The sequence below is a fragment of the Poecile atricapillus genome, chromosome 12 (assembly GCF_030490865.1).
Source record: "Poecile atricapillus isolate bPoeAtr1 chromosome 12, bPoeAtr1.hap1, whole genome shotgun sequence".
In the NCBI taxonomy this organism is placed as follows: Eukaryota; Metazoa; Chordata; class Aves; order Passeriformes; family Paridae; genus Poecile; species Poecile atricapillus.
The window spans coordinates 4,220,881-4,233,610 of NC_081260.1; the positions used below are offsets into that span (position 1 = coordinate 4,220,881).

The 12,730-nt window shown below is 58.6% G+C and overlaps 2 protein-coding genes across 4 annotated transcripts; both read left to right on the forward strand.

The window, feature by feature from the left end:
* The first annotated feature begins 272 nt into the window (after positions 1-272).
* Positions 273-11,245, forward strand: BTK (Bruton tyrosine kinase). 3 transcript variants are annotated; one of them, XM_058847414.1, is made up of 20 exons: positions 312-418; positions 1,320-1,538; positions 3,302-3,482; positions 3,646-3,744; positions 3,982-4,050; positions 4,565-4,646; positions 6,022-6,150; positions 6,247-6,314; positions 6,854-7,035; positions 7,333-7,395; positions 7,631-7,685; positions 8,006-8,088; positions 8,189-8,316; positions 8,462-8,536; positions 8,864-9,035; positions 9,307-9,523; positions 9,776-9,840; positions 10,299-10,417; positions 10,525-10,682; positions 10,776-11,241. In XM_058847414.1, exons 3-20 carry the CDS (start codon positions 3,342-3,344, stop codon positions 10,845-10,847), a joined length of 1,977 nt encoding a protein of 658 aa, XP_058703397.1. In that variant the 5' UTR covers positions 312-418; positions 1,320-1,538; positions 3,302-3,341; the 3' UTR covers positions 10,848-11,241. The 3 variants fall into 3 exon arrangements, with proteins under 3 accessions (XP_058703393.1, XP_058703398.1, XP_058703397.1); XM_058847410.1 differs by lacking the exon at positions 1,320-1,538 and having other exon boundaries at positions 273-418; positions 10,776-11,240; XM_058847415.1 differs by lacking the exons at positions 1,320-1,538; positions 6,022-6,150 and having other exon boundaries at positions 273-418; positions 10,776-11,245.
* A 20-nt stretch (positions 11,246-11,265) lies between these two features.
* On the forward strand, positions 11,266-12,661 carry TIMM8A (translocase of inner mitochondrial membrane 8A). Its single transcript, XM_058847422.1, has 2 exons — positions 11,266-11,483; positions 11,852-12,661. The coding sequence occupies exons 1-2, from the start codon at positions 11,361-11,363 to the stop codon at positions 12,011-12,013; spliced, it is 285 nt and encodes a 94-aa protein (XP_058703405.1). The 5' UTR covers positions 11,266-11,360; the 3' UTR covers positions 12,014-12,661.
* The last annotated feature ends 69 nt before the right edge of the window (positions 12,662-12,730 follow it).

Sequence of the window (12,730 nt, forward strand, 5' to 3'; positions counted from 1 at the left end):
GAATTTGCCACCAAGACCTCTTTCTGCACAGAACTGTGAATAAACCAAATACCTTGGTTCTGTTTGGGGATCAGCCTCACGTACATGGGGTGAAAGAACCCATTTTGGGACAACGTAAGGATGGTCAGCCAGCTCAGCCAACACCTGGCACTGCCCACAGCCCAGGCAGGCTCCGGCCATGGCCGGTGGCCTGGTGACCCCACGGCAACAACCCAGCTCTCTGCAGGAGGAAACACAAATGCTGCCTCTGAGTCAGAAAACTAAAAAAGGGGAACCGAAAGGGTGGGGTTGGCCGGCCCCGTCCTTCCTCCCTGTGCACCCTGCCGTCTCTCCTCGTCCCTGCTGCCACAGCCACCCCAACCCGCCGGGGTGGGCACGGCAGGACCCCGGCTGGCCGGAGCGGCGGCGGGAGGGCTCGGTGAGTATGGAGCCCCTGGAGCCATGGCATGGGGCAGCACTGGGCTCTGGGCTCCTGGGCACCACTGGGGCCTGGCTGATGTGGCTGTGGGACAGTGGGGGTGGTGTGTGCCTCCATGTGGCCTGTGCTGGTGGCCTCACGCCTCTGCTGAGCTCCTCGGGGGCAGGAGAGCCATGCTGGGCACAGGACACATGGGGCAGGTGAGCCAAGCTGGGAGGGCTCTGCCTTGTCCCACAGCCTAACCAGTTCCAAGCAGGTGGCATCTGACCCCGGTCACCTGGCCATGGGGCTGTGGGGCAGAGTGGGGGTGCCAGGGGCTGCAGGCTGTGCTGGAGCAGGGAATCACAGTGGTGTGTGGATGCCAGGGACCCCAGGGGAGGCCAAGAGCAGGGGCTGGCGTTCTGCTAGTGTCTTTGGCCATTCCTCACCTGTGCTTTTTGTGGGCGCTGCTGGGGTGCAGCTCTGGGTTTGCTTACGAGTCTCCCATGCAGGAGGTTTCCCCCTCTGTCCCTCCCACCCATCATTTTCGGCACTCTCAGGGCTCAGCCTGAAGCATGGGGGCTGTGACGTTTGTCACTCACACTTTGTCACCCTTCCTATGCTGGGACACAGTGTCCAGTGGCATGAGGCCAGCAGTGTGTGCTGGGCCTGCTGGTCTCAGAGCACACTGAGCCGAGGTGTGAGCACGGCAGGAAGTCAGACCAGCTATGGGACACAGGACATGCTTCCACCCACCCATCTGCTGTCAGCACAGCAATGGTGGCTGTGGGGGTGAGTCCTGTGGGGCACCCACCACGCTGAGGACAGGCAGGTCTGGTGGCAGTGCTGGGGACAGGGAGGCTGAGCCGTGCTGGGGCACAACAGCCCTCTGAGACACTCATTGTCCTTTCCCCTCTGGCAGTTCCATCCAGAGGACACAGTGAGGATGTGTCCCACCTGCCTGGCACTGCTGGCCATGACCCCGCTGCTGTGACTCCAGGGAAAGCTCCAGGGACCCAGCACTGCAGTTGGGATGGGCTGGAGCCCAGGGCCCCTCTGCTCAGCCCCTGTGTCTGTGCCAGGGAGGGCAACAGGAGCCCTCCTGCTCTTGGGAAGCAGGATCAGCAGCCACACTTTCTAAGTAGGGAAAATGAGGCACAGGGCCTCATTTGGAGGGCTCTCATCCTGGAGAGCATCAGGGTGGTTATGGGATCACCTGGGGCTCATCCACCACCCTGCCAGCAGTCTGGGGGTCAGGGGCTACACCAGCCACCTGCAGGGACCCCAGATCCCTCTTGCTGAGGCCTTAATCAGCACACTCAGGCTGCTGTTTTTTCCAGAAGACTAATGACTAATTTTTTAAGTTGGGGGCTTTTTTTTTGACCACCCAAACAAGCTGGAAAAGTCTGAGCCATAAGAGCCACAAGGAGGGAAGAGGGAAGCCTGGGAGAGGGAATTCTGCTTGTCCCCAGCCTCTCTGGGGGCAGTGGGGCAGGGTCAGTACTGCAGCAGCAGGGGCTGTGCTGGGAGGGTGTAGGTACTGTCAGCAGGTGGGAGAACATCTCTGCTCCTCATCCCCATGCTGGGGCATGCCCTGGAGAGAGGCACAGTGTATGGGACTGGCTCCTGGCATCTTTGTTCCCCACTGACCCCTGTTGTGAGCGAGCCAATGCCCACCTCCTGTGTGGGGAGAGTGGATGGAATACTCAGCTGGGGAATGGGGGGCTGAACCCCTAACTCTGGCCCACCTCTGAGCCTCTCCCTGAGGAGATGAGCTGTGGGGAGCAGGGGAGAAAAACAACTTCTCCCAGGTTGCTTTCCAAAGCTGTGCTTATAGGAGGAAAAAAAGGGAACAAGGTGTGGGTGAAGGGGAAGCAGGGACCGTAGGTGGTCAGGCAGGAGACATGGAGCCAGGGGATCACAGCTCAGCGGTGGTTCCACACAGCTCACTCATCAGCTCCCCAGGCTGCAGTCAGGTGCTGGTCACAGCCCACAGCTCCAGCCACGTGGCTCTGGGGGCCCACCTGAGGGTCACAGTTCCTGACTATACCGTGAGATGCACAGGCTGCTCCAAGAGATGGGCCAAGGCAATTTCCAACCCCTAAAGGCCAGGCAGCAGTGGGATGCAGAGCTCTCATGAGCCCTTTCCTGCCCTGCCCTGCCCTGCCCTGGAGAGGCTCAGGGGAGCTTTGCTGATGGCTGGGGGAGGATTTAACCTCTCTGCCTGCTGGCTGGGTCAGCCCTTCAAGCCTGGCCACTGACAAGTGCTGCTCACAGGGGAGGAAGTGTGGTTGAGCTCCATCCCTGCACTCCTGTGGGCTCCATGGACACACAGGGGAAGGATGACTCTGGAGCTACTCTGTGCTCTCGGCAGCACTGCACTGTGACTTTTCAGGGTCAGGACCTACCCATGGCTTTTTAGGGATTGGTCTCCCGTGGCCACCCCTTGCACGCTGCCAAATCAGCACATCCCCAGCACAAAGTGGCTGTGGTGGGGCAGGAGGAAACAGCCCACACAAGCTCACATGCACAGAGCTGGAGGGGAGGAGCGCCTGTGGGGTGTCACAGCTGGTTCCGTTCTCCTCTCTGGGGCTCCAGGCTTCCCCCTTTTCCCTCTTTCTCCAGCTCTCTCTGTCCATCTTGCATATCCTGGGGGCCTCTTCAGCAGGAGTAGGAGCCATCCGGGTGGTGGCTTTGTCTGCAGGCTGATGAGAGGGGCCAGGAGAGGTCACATCACAAACCACCCACACTGACCTGCCCTCGCACCTCTGCGGCTGGTTCCCCCTGCTGTGGGGGTCCCAACACCCCCTGTCTGCCCTTGGGGCAAGGGGTAGAGTGCACCTGAGCGAGGTTCAGCAGGCTTTGGGCTGAGCAAGCGCCGTCTCAGCATTGTCTTGTCCACAGCAACCAGGTGAGCGCAGCACGGGGGAGACCGGGGGTTGACATGGCCAGTGTCATCCTGGAGAGCATCTTCTTGAAGCGCTCACAGCAGAAAAAGAAAACATCTCCCCTCAACTTCAAGAAGCGCCTGTTCCTGCTGACGGAGAGCAAGCTGTCCTACTACGAGTATGACTTTGAGCGGGGGGTGAGTCTGCAGCCACAGGGGCTGCACCATGCCAATGTCCAGGGGTCACTCACTGTCCCTTGCCAGCACATAGCCCAAGGGTGGTTGGACAGGGAGAGGGGTCAGTTTGAGTCTCTCTGGGTCTCCACATGGTGACTGTTTGAACCAAGAGTGTCTCTTGCAGCGCCGGGGCAGTAAGAAGGGCTCCGTGGACATTGAGAAGATCACCTGTGTGGAGACAGTGGCACCTGAAAACAACCCTCCCCCTGAGCGACAGGTCCCGGTGAGGAGGGTCCCAGGGTCCCTGCAGCTGTCCCCTCGCTGGGGGAGTAGGGAGAGTCCCTGGGGTGGTGGCAGTGGGGGACAGCCCTGCTGGGGGTGGGGGGCTCTGTCCTTACCATACCAGGGGTCCAGCTTGATGCAGATCAGGAGGATGCCAATAGCTGTGGGCTTGCTCCAGAGGAGATACCAGCAGCTGAGCAACAGGATGCCAGCATCCATCTCTGCCTCTCTCTTCCAGAGGAAAGGGGAGGATTACAACAACATGGAGCAGATCTCAATCATCGAACGGTTCCCCTACCCCTTCCAGGTGAGTTTTCACTGCACCCTCTGCTGATCCACTCTGCCTGGCAGCAGGTCCTGAGGGGTGGACCCCACAGGGGCCTGGGATCAAACACGGCATCACTGCCCCAGTGCCAGGTGTCACTCAACTGCTTGGAGACACTCTGCTGCTGTCCACAGTGCATGGGGCAGCCAGGTGAGCCTCTTTGAGCCCCGAGCTCTGTTTAAGATGGAAACCTGCTTCAGAGCTCTATCCTGCCCCTTTCAGTCCCCTGGCTGATGCTGGAGGGATGCTGGCTGCACACTCAGCCCCCAGCCCAGCTGCCTGCCCTGCTGGCACCCAGTGCACCCCCGGCACACCGAAAATCAGAGAAGGAAGTGGAAAGTCTCGGGGGAGGGGGCTTATTTTTAACCTCTTTGTCACGGTCCCTCGAGCACCATGCGGGGCCAGCAGACACCAGCAGGGCTCAGGGTGGCCACAAGGCTCGGTTCCCCCCTGGCAGCCAGCCCTGCCTACGGTACTGAGGTTCGTGGTCCTGCAGGTGGTCTACGACGAAGGGCCCCTCTACATCTTCTCGCCCACGGAGGAGTTGCGCAAGCGCTGGATCCATCAGCTGAAGAGTGGTGAGTGCAGGGGCTCTGCAGCTCCTTTGGGAAGCTGTGCCTGACCCACAGAGCCAGGCTCCCAGCAGCTTGCTGGCTCATGGTTACCTATCCCATGCCTGAGGAAGAGCAAGCTGCTCCTGCCCGGGGCAGGTGGGCACTATAACCCTCTGCAGCACCACAGCTACCTTGGCTGAGGCTCCTTGCTGTCTCACAAACCTGCTCCAAAGTGGCTCAAGCAGGCTCAGAAATCATTGAGGGCAAGAGGAAATAGCAATTGTGGCCATACAGCTCTGCTGCCTTGGCACGTGAGGGCTGAGTGCCCAGTGCTTTAGGAAACATGTACTACAAGCCTGCTGGGAACCAGGGAGCATCTTTTCCAAACCACCCCAAGTTGATGCTCGGTGATGCTGGGCTAATACTCAGCTGGGTGGGTGCTCCCTCCTGGAGCTGGGAATGTGTTGCACCAGCACTGTGCCAAGGGGCTCCAACCACCCAAAATCTGCTGGAGCTGCCTGTACCTGCCTCCTGGCGCATGTGTGTGTGTCTTTCCGTGGCTTTGTGTTGGCAGGGTGGGATAAGCTGCTTGAGTTGACACGGGGAAGTCGGCTCGAGCGAGGCGGAAGAGGGGCAGGCCGATAACGGGGAAGTCGCTTATCTCACAAGAGCCCCAGCAGAGCAGCCCGTCCTCCCCCCACTTCCCTGCTGAGGGAGCAGGGCTGCTCTGGCAGCTCAAGCCAGTGTAGAATCCACAAGGAAGAGAGACAAAATGCTGCCTTTTTGCTGACGAGATGTCCGCCTCTTAGTCCAGCAGAGAACAGGCTCTCTGCACCCCATGCAGCTGCTGTGGGCCAGCCCCAGGCTGTTGGCAGTGTTTAGGCACATCCAGTTGTCCCTCTAGCTTGGGGACAAGCATGAGGAAACTGCCTGGCAGGGGACTATTCTCCCTGCAGAGGAAGTCTCTGAGCAGGCACAGTGTGGTGGCAGTGCCCTCCTCTCCCCATGGAAAAGCCAGGCACAGCACTGGCCTCCCACCCCACTTCTGGAAAAAAAAGGGCTCAAAAGAGCTGTCAACCATAGGTCAGGGCAGCCTGGGGGTTATTGGATATTTTGGCTGGCAGGAGGTCCTTCTGTTGCTGGCTCCAAGTGTGCTCATGCCCCTTTGCAGAGCTGTTCAAGAGCTTAAATCAGATCTGAGAGCCAAGCCTGGCACAGGGATTGCATAGCCACAGCACTGAAACAAGAGTGGTAAGCTGAGGGAAACCTGAACATCAGGGCACAAGGAACAGCAGCACAGCTGAGAGGAAATTATTTAATGCAGCTGACCACTTGCATTCAGGGAGCAGAGCACTCTTGCAGCAGGCTGGCTCACACACATCTTCCTCCTCTGCCACAGTGATTCGGTACAACAGCGACCTGGTCCAGAAGTACCACCCCTGCTTCTGGATCGATGGCCAGTACCTGTGCTGCTCCCAGACAGCCAAGAACGCCATGGGCTGCCAGATTCTGGAGAGCAGGAATGGCAGTAAGACACCAGGCACCCTCATCCCCCTGCCCTGGGGGGCACCCACAGGCAGGGACCGGGATCTTTTCTCACCCTAGCCTCTCCTCTGTTCTGAAGGTTTAAAAGTTGGGCGGTCACATCGCAAGACAAAGAAGCCCCTTCCCCCAACTCCTGAGGAGGACCAGGTAAAGACCAGCATTAGGGTTTGCTCCAAGGTGCTGGAGAAAAGGTCTACCTGGAGAAAGCCAATATGTTCAATGACTGCTCAGAGGTGTACAGGCCAGGACTCTCCTCTGGGGAGGGATGTCAAGATGGTGACTGTCATGGGGTGACCTAAGGGAAAAGGAGCTTGAAGCAGGGGATGGAGCCCAAAGGCCTATAGCAAAGTCAAATGATCTCAACCCTAAGGTTTCCCAGGACAGCTGAGAGAGACCTTTTGGCTTAACCTGGGACTCATTCAGTCTACATCAGTTGATTTAGGACTCACTGGTTAAGCCAAAAGGTAAAGAGAAAACACTTATCTTTTGTGGAGATGGGGGAAAATGTTTTCATAAAAAGTCCAGGGAGACAAAATTGGTGTTCTGGTAGAGATACATGTGGGAGCTGAGACGAACACTGTGCTGACCTTGCCTGAGACCTCTACCCTGCCAGGCTTGGGAAGGGTCTCACGTGGTGTGTGTGCAAGCCTGACCATGTCCCACGCTCTCCCTCTCCCTGTGGGAAGATGGTGATGAAGCCTGTGCCTCCCAAGCCAGCCCCCAGCACAGCAGGGGAGATGAAGAAGGTGGTGGCCCTCTACAACTACGAGCCAATGAACGCACAGGACCTGCAGCTGCAGAAGGGCGAGGAGTACTTCATCCTGGAGGAGAGCCACCTGCCCTGGTGGAAAGCCCTTGACAAGAATGGGTGAGAGCTCCCACTGCCCATGGCCATGGCTCTGCAGCGCTGCCCTGCCCTGGTGCTCAGGCACTGGTGGGCAAACACACCCCTCTGGCACCCCAAGGGTGAGGACAAGCTGCCTGCCCACCTGTGGGCTGCCCTGAGGAGGAGGGGGAGGAGGCTGAAGCCAGCTGGGGTGTCAGCCCTCCCCAGAAGGGTTTGCACCAGGTTTTGAACCCACTTCTACTCAGCCTCCTGAGACGGGAATATCCTTTCCCCTTGGCCTCCTCCATCGGAGCATGACCAGCCCCTTTTCTCCTGCAGGAGGGAAGGATACATCCCCAGCAACTACGTCACTGAAACCAGAAATTCCCTGGAGATCTTTGAGTAAGAGAGGGCACAGGGACCTGGCGAGTTGCACTTGGTTGGAGACATTTTCCATCTGGTTGTTACCCTGCACAGCCCATGAGCCCAGCCTGGCTGGGTCATTCTCCCTCTTCCACCTTCTCTGACAGCCCCCAGCCCCTAGCAGCCATCCCTGCCCTGCTCTCTGCACCGTCTGGCTGGGCCAGGGTCAGACTGGGCTGTGGAGATCTCCCTGATGGCTGTGTCCCTGTTCCAGGTGGTACTCAAAGAATATCACTCGGAGCCAGGCAGAGCAACTGCTGAAACAGGAGGTAAGCATTGCCTCCTGAGGCTGGGTCTGGTCTACACACCAGCCCTCCATGGGCTGTTCTCACATTATGTCCAGCATGGCACCAACCCTGGTTTTTCTGGGAGAGGAGTGTTTCTCCAACAGCCCCAGGAACCTTCCCGATCCCAATGTCACCTCCTTCAGGCAGCCACTTCAAGAGGTTGCCTCCCATGCAGGGATTGGAAGTAGGACACACTGCATCCTCTCCAGCCATGCTATGATCTTCATTCACTTTAAGTTTTGCCTGTTACAGTCACACACAGTCCCCACAACCACAAAGTGACCTTTCCCTTTCTGTTTTAGGGTAAGGAAGGGGGCTTCATTGTCCGAGATTCCACCAGCAAGACAGGGAAATACACTGTCTCTGTCTATGCCAAGTCCTCTGCGTAAGTGGCTCTAAGAACAGCTTCTTCCTCCCTCAGACAGGTACCCCTCACCCTTTGCCTCTCCTCCCCATGGCACTGACCTCAAGTTCTCCCTCTCCAGAGACCCCCAAGGCACGATCCGCCACTATGTCGTCTGCTGCACCCCCCAGAATCAGTATTACCTGGCAGAAAAACACCTGTTCAACAGCATCCCAGAGCTTATCACCTACCACCAGCACAACTCTGCAGGTCAGTGTTCTGGAGACAGCGTGAAGCCAGCAGTGTTTTCACTGGCACTGCAGTATCCCCACCTTCCTGTGCCGAAGGCAGGAGCTGTGTTCCCTGCTGGAATGTGCAGGTAAGCCTAGAGTGGCAATCTGCTGCTGTGTTTCAGGGCTCATATCCAGACTGAAGTACCCTGTGTCTCAGCACAAGAAGAGTGCTCCTTCCACAGCTGGCCTTGGCTATGGTAAGCCAGTCTGGGCCACCTCACAGTTGCCTGGTTGCAGGTTTGTTCCTGCTGGCAGCAGCTTTCCCAGGCTGGGATCCTGGCTGTCCCATGGCTCATAGCCTTCCCAGGAACCACTTCCCAACTGCCCTCTGGTGACAGTATTGACCAAAGACTCCACAAGGTACCTTGCTCCCATTCCCTAGAGCAGCAGGTCTCTGATTTTGTGGATGAATTTTCAGGCAGCAAATGCTTGTGAGTTTCCTTGGGCTTGCTACACCAGATGACTGGGAGCACCATGCAGGGAGGTAACCTGCACCCACATGACACTCCCACTCTCTGTCCTAGGGTCGTGGGAGATCGACCCCAAGGATCTGACCTTCCTGAAGGAACTCGGGACGGGGCAGTTTGGCGTGGTGAAGTATGGGAAATGGAGAGGCCAGTACAATGTTGCCATCAAGATGATCAGGGAGGGCTCCATGTCAGAGGACGAGTTTATTGATGAGGCCAAAGTCATGATGTAAGTGGTGAGCACTGTGCAGGTCAGTGCTAGATGCTCCTTGCCAGAATGGCTGCGCTCCTGGGAGGTGTGGAGGGGCAGTCTTGGGCAATCCCATATTCTGCAAAATGCATCCAAAATCCCACTAATTTTGTTGCTGATTCCTTGGTGAGGTTTTCCACTGTCAGCTGGGCCAGAAGCACCTTATCTTCCCAAACTCTCCTTATTCACAGGTACTTCCTTTGCTGCCTGGCTTTCTAGATGCTCAGAATTGCCTTTATCCCCAACACAGGAACCTGTCTCATGAGAAGCTGGTGCAGCTCTATGGGGTCTGCACTAAGCAGCGTCCCATCTTCATCATCACTGAGTACATGGCCAATGGCTGCCTCCTGAACTTCCTGAGGGAAACACGGCAGCGGTTCCAGCCTGCTGAGCTGCTGGAGATGTGCAAGGATGTCTGTGAAGCTATGGAGTACCTGGAATCCAAGCAGTTCCTGCACAGAGACCTGGTAGGGCTGTGGCTGCTTTCTTTAGGCAAAATCCCACTGGGGAAGTCGCCCCTACACAGATAAATAGGATGCTTGGAGGCCTCGGTTGCTCTCTGCTGAGGACTTTCTAGCTTGCCCCAGTCCAGGTGTACTTGCAGGACAAAGTGAGGTCAAGTGTTCAGTGGGTGGGGATGAGATGAAGTTCACCTGCTACAGGGGGATGGGAGAGGCAAGAGCAGGTAGAAGTAACTGCCTCCACCTCTCTATTCACAGGCTGCTCGAAACTGTTTGGTGAATGACCAAGGAATTGTGAAAGTGTCAGATTTTGGTCTTTCCAGGTCTGGTAGATGTGTCTGTGTCACTTTGCTGTGTCTGTCTCAGTACTCCATCTCCTCCTTCCATCAATTCTATACCTTAGTCTTTGCCTCTACCACCCTCCAGCTCTGCTTTCCCATTGTCTTCCCGTTTCCTCTGCCTGGCTCAAACTTCTGCCTCTCCACTTTCCACCATCCCTTTCTTACCTCCCCTGCTCCCTTTCCCCCCTCTCTTTGCATCTTGTTTCCCTTACCTCCAGTCTCCTGGCTGCAGCTTTCTCTCCACATCCCCCTTTTGCTGTGCTTCCATGTCAGCCAATCTCTTCTGCAATCCTGACTAACACACTTTACTGCTGAAACCCATGCAGAGCTGCAGCCTCTGATCATTCTGAGCTGCCCATTCCTTTTGGGTCTGGTCAGTTGTGTGGAGGAGCAAAATGTGAAGTCCAAGTGAGGCACCCTGACCCATTTTCCTGCTGCAGGTACGTGCTAGATGATGAGTACACAAGCTCCATGGGGTCCAAGTTTCCAGTGCGGTGGTCTCCTCCTGAAGTGCTGCTGTACAGCAAGTTCAGCAGCAAGTCTGACGTCTGGTCCTTTGGTAAGAGCACAGCATTAATGATTTGGAGGTTGGGAACTGCTCTGCCAACCAGGTGCAGGCACAGGTGCTCCCATGCCATGAGCTCTCCCTGCTGTTCCCCCCAACAGGCGTCCTGATGTGGGAAGTTTACTCCCTGGGAAAGATGCCTTACGAGAGGTTTAATAACAGTGAGACAACCGAGCATGTCATCCAAGGCCTGCGCCTGTACCGGCCGCAGGCGGCCTCGGAGCGGGTCTATGCCATCATGTACAGCTGCTGGCACGAGGTGAGTGGCTTTCACCCCCGGTGACACCTCTGGCCACCCTGGTGTAGCTGGGGCAGACACGGGCTCCAGCCAGGCTCCCCTCTTACCCCGCAGAAGCCTGAGGAGCGCCCCACCTTCAGCGCGCTGCTGGGCAGCATCCTGGACATCGCCGACGAGGAGTGCTGACCATGGTTCCTGCCCGCTGACCCCTGCCCAGCGCTGCCACTGCCCAGCAGGACAGACCCGCACACGGCTGGTACCGTGGCACGGTTGTCACAGACACGGCACGGGCGTGCAGAAGCCTGGGGGACCCCCACGGCCATGCCCACAGCTCTATCACAAGCTCAGAGCTTCATTACATCTCTGGAACTCCATCACCGCCCTGGAGCTCCATCACATCCCCGGAACTCCATCACACCCCAGACCTCCATCACATCCCCGGAGCCCCATCACAGCCCGGAGTCCCATCACATACTCAGAGCCCCATCACAGCCCGTGGCCCCATCGCTCCGGTGCGTTCCCGGACAATAAACCATTCCACGGCCTCCCGGCTGCGGCCGCTCCGCCCCGCCGGCAGGGGGCGCGGGCGGGCGGGCGCGCAGGCGCGGCGCGGGCGGAAGGGGCGGGCGCGGCACCGGCGGCACGTGAAGGTCGCGGCGCGGCGGCACCGGGAGGGACCGGGGGGACACCGGCAGCGCCATGGACGCGCCGTCCGCCGCCGGGCTGGGCGGGGCCGACCCCCAGCTCCAGCGCTTCATCGAGGTGGAGACGCAGAAGCAGCGCTTCCAGCAGCTGGTGCACCAGATGACCGAGCTCTGCTGGGTACGGGCGGCGGGCAGGGCCGCCGGCTCCGGTGACCCGGTCGCGATGGTGGGGCGAGGCGGGCTGGGAGGCCGCGCAGACCTTTGTCCCCGGGGGGAGGAGGCCGATGGGGACAAAATGGAGCCGCCGTGGGAGCAGCCCCAGCTCCGGTGAGCACAGGGCGGGAGGGGACGGCTCTCCGGGCACGGCGGGGCGGGAGAGCCACGCGTGGGGACGGGTCAGATGCGCCCGGGGGTCCCGAGAGGATCGGGATCCCCAGGTGGGGGGAGCGTGTCCGAGGGCTGGAGGTGCCCAGGGGCAGGGCCCGGTGCGGGTGGGAGGGTCGGGCTGCGGTGCTCCCGGGACCAACGGGACCCCGCTGTGTGCAGGAGAAGTGCATGGACAAGCCGGGCCCCAAGCTGGACAGCCGGGCTGAGACGTGCTTCGTGAACTGCGTGGAGCGCTTCATCGACACGAGCCAGTTCATCCTGAACCGGCTGGAGCAGACGCAGAAGTCCAAGTCGGCCTTCTCGGAGAGCCTGTCCGACTGATCCGGACCCAGCCCCCGCCAGGCCAGGCCCTCGCCCATGCCCACTCCTGGTCACTCCGCTGCCCGAAGGAGGCAGGATCAGCTCGGGGGGCGGGTTAGGATTTAATTAAATGCCAGTCTCGGGGAAGTTGCAGCCAGATGAGAGCCCACAACAGACACAAGGACGCTCCACGTCGGGGTGATGTGCTGCTCCCGGCCCCGCGGGCCAGCGGCCGCCTTTGTGCCGGGACCCCGGTGCCATGCAGGGAGCATTTGGAATGTGCCCCCTGGGCTGAGCAGAGGGGTGCTGATGCTCGTTTCACGGATGCTCCCAGCGCTGATGGGAAGGTGAGGCCAGCCCACGGTCGCTGCCTTAAACAGTGCTGCACAAACCAGCCCTCCTGGGCACATCCTCACCTGCCCCCGGGCACCATCGCTGCGCTGCGCAGGCTGGGACAGGCACCCTGAGCAAGAAGAGCATGTTGGGAACAGTGATCATCCCAGGCAGTGCCACTGCTGGAAAATACTTCCAGGCTTCCATAGGTAAATCATTCATATGGCCAAGTGACCAATTTTCACACTGCAGCACAACTCTGTCGATGCTGACTTGCTCCATTAACTGCTTTCCCTGGGTAAATGTAATAAATAATAACTGGGTCAATTTTTAATATGAGATTCTCCTTTTTTTCAGATATATCACTGCTGAGAATGGAAAATCTGGCCTTCTTGCCACTCCCCC

Coding starts and splice junctions, on each gene's coding strand:
- TIMM8A (XM_058847422.1), top strand. CDS start 11,361: ATGGACGCGCCGTCCGCCGCCGGGCTGGGCGGGGCCGACCCCCAGCTC. Junction 11,484..11,851: donor AGATGACCGAGCTCTGCTGG/GTACGGGCGGCG, acceptor CGCTGTGTGCAG/GAGAAGTGCATGGACAAGCC.
- BTK (XM_058847410.1), top strand. CDS start 3,342: ATGGCCAGTGTCATCCTGGAGAGCATCTTCTTGAAGCGCTCACAGCAG. Junction 3,483..3,645: donor AGTATGACTTTGAGCGGGGG/GTGAGTCTGCAG, acceptor TGTCTCTTGCAG/CGCCGGGGCAGTAAGAAGGG. Junction 10,683..10,775: donor TGTACAGCTGCTGGCACGAG/GTGAGTGGCTTT, acceptor CTTACCCCGCAG/AAGCCTGAGGAGCGCCCCAC.